Source organism: Bubalus bubalis, chromosome X (assembly GCF_019923935.1).
Source record: "Bubalus bubalis isolate 160015118507 breed Murrah chromosome X, NDDB_SH_1, whole genome shotgun sequence".
Lineage (NCBI taxonomy): Eukaryota > Metazoa > Chordata > Mammalia > Artiodactyla > Bovidae > Bubalus > Bubalus bubalis.
This window is the reverse complement of record NC_059181.1, coordinates 92,985,338-92,987,767: the sequence shown is the minus strand read 5'-3', so window position 1 is coordinate 92,987,767 and position 2,430 is coordinate 92,985,338. Positions and strand designations below refer to the sequence as shown.

The 2,430-nt window shown below is 48.6% G+C and overlaps 1 protein-coding gene across 1 annotated transcript; it reads right to left on the bottom strand.

The window, feature by feature from the left end:
- Positions 1-313: 313 nt before the first annotated feature.
- On the bottom strand, positions 314-2,099 carry LOC112582018 (brain acid soluble protein 1). Its single transcript, XM_025275851.3, has one exon. The coding sequence runs from the start codon at positions 1,890-1,892 to the stop codon at positions 1,209-1,211; it is 684 nt and encodes a 227-aa protein (XP_025131636.1). The 5' UTR covers positions 1,893-2,099; the 3' UTR covers positions 314-1,208.
- Positions 2,100-2,430: the final 331 nt, after the last annotated feature.

Here is a 2,430-nt window from a genome sequence, read left to right as displayed (position 1 = left end):
GTACTATATCAATTAATTTTTAGATGTTAACCAAAACTTGTCTTCCTGGGATATGTTACTAGAATCTATTTGCTAATATTTTGTTAAGAAATTTAATGTCTGTGTTCATATAGGATATTAGTTTGTGGATTAATTTTCTTTTGACATTTTAGTTCAGCTTTTATATCAAGATAAGACCGCTTCCTAGGTGGCTCAGTGAGTAAAGAATCTGCCTGCAATGCAGGAGACACAGGAGATGCAAGTTCAATCCCTGGGTCAGGAAGCTCCCCTGGAGAAGAAAATGGCAATCAACTCCACTATTCTTTTTTTTTTTTTTCATTTTAATTGTTTAACTTTATTACTGTTGCACCATTTATACAACTACATATAATTTCAATGCATCCATTGTACATTTTTTTGTTTGTTTTTTTAATTTTTATGTTTTTCCATTTTCCAATGAGTGGTGTGTTGGTGTCTGTGACACAGAATGGAAGAGAAAACTGGAACTGCAATGAACGCAGACTTTTTTTTTTTCATTTCCACTGACCAATAAACAGAACTACAGGTGCACCCAACCACGGACATGCATTAACTCATGAGAAATCTAGGGAGGCTAAGTAGGATGAGAGAATGTTTGTTATTCCCAAAAAGACCAGGGGAGGAAAAATGGAGTATTGGCATCAAGATACATGTGGACAGGCTACGGTGGGCTGTCTGAAAGTTGGCATTCATCCACAACATTAAAAAATATCAAAATAAGAAAGGCTGTAAATGAAAAAGAAAACACAGAAAATACTGCTTTCATAAACATCTGATTGCCTTGGCACAGCCCTGCGGGCAGAATCAAACGCATCACTCCCCACCCCCCGCCCCTTGCAGAAAGACAAGATGTTCAGATCTTAGTGGCAGGAGCGCATGTGGACAGCAGTTCAGGTACAAAAGATGTACTGCACTTTCAGACATTGATCTTGAAAATCCAGGGCTGATTGGTAGAGTTGACTGAAGGTATATTAGATATTTCCCCACAAAAATACTATTTGGATTCTCCCCACCCCCTCCCTCCCTTTGATGGGACCACATCCTTATTCTTGGGCAATACATATGATTACTTCCGATTTGAAACAAGTTAGTATAGGAGAGAGAGAGACAGAGAGAGAGATAGAGAGACAAGAGAGACAGGTCGTCGTTAAGCTGTATTCTTTTTTTTTCTTTCCATAGGCTGTCCTTTGTTACTCTTTCACTGCTACGGTTTGATCGGAATTAGCTGCCGGGGTCTCGGCAGGTTTGACCTCGTCTGCGGGGGCTGCGGGGGCCTGAGCCTTGGGCGTGGAACTCGGCGCTTCCGTGGCTGCCGGCGTCTCCTTGGAGGATGGGGCAGCCTCAGTGCTGCTGGGTTTTGAGTCTGAAGCTGGGGCCCCGTCACTTTTCGTCTCCTGCGCGGCAGGAGCAGCGGGAGCCTCAGTCTTTGTGGGGTCCCCTCCCTCCTTGCTCTTGTCATCCTTGGTGGGGGCCGCGGGCTCTGCTGCCTCAGCCTCCGAAGCTTTGGGGGCGTCGCCGCCAGCGGAGGGGCCTGAGGTAGCCGCCGGCTCCTGCTCAGCATCTTTGGAGGGCTCTGGCTTGCCCTCGGCCCCCTCCGTCGGCTCAGGCTCTGCCTTCGGGGCATCTTCCTTGGCCGCCTCGGCATCTTTCTCGCCTTCCTTGTCTTCGGGCTTGGTGGTGTCCTGGGCATCCTTCTCCGGCTTCTCCTCTTTGCCCTCCTTCACCTCTGGGGTCTCGGCAGCAGCCTGGGTCTCATTCTCCTTTGGGGTTCCCTCCTCTTCTGTCCCAGCTCCTTCAGCCTTCTTGTCTTTGTCCTTGGCCTTCTCATCATTCACATTGTACCCCTTCTTCTTCTTGCTCAGTTTGCCTCCCATCTTGGAGTTCGGGTCTGGGTGCCTGTGGCCGCCCCGAGGTGAACGCGGTGCCGCGGAGGGGCCCGGGTCGCTGGGCGTCGTCCGGCCGGGTGCCTGGCCGCTGGGCGGGAGGCTCTCTCCCCGGCTCGACGGCGGGGAGCCCGGAGCGAGGAGCGAGCTGTCGCGCTGCTGCCGCCGCCGCCCTCGCCGCTGCCGCTACTGCCCTCCAGTATTCTTGCTCAGAAAAATCCCATGGACTTGTGGGAAAATCCCATACATTTACTTTTGCTCTGGCAGGCTGCAGTCCATGGGGTCGCCAAGAGTCAGACATGACTTAGCAACTGAACATTCACATGCATGCAATACTGCTATCATTTTCCAAAACAATTCATGACGTATTGACATTATTTTTTTCTGTAAATACTGATGGAGTTCTCTGGTGAAGCCATCTAAGCCTGGACTTTCTCTGGTTGGAATATTTTTAGTTACTAATTAATTTTCGCTACTGGTTGTTGGCCTATACAGATCTATTTGTTATTGAGCTAGTTTTGGTAATTTA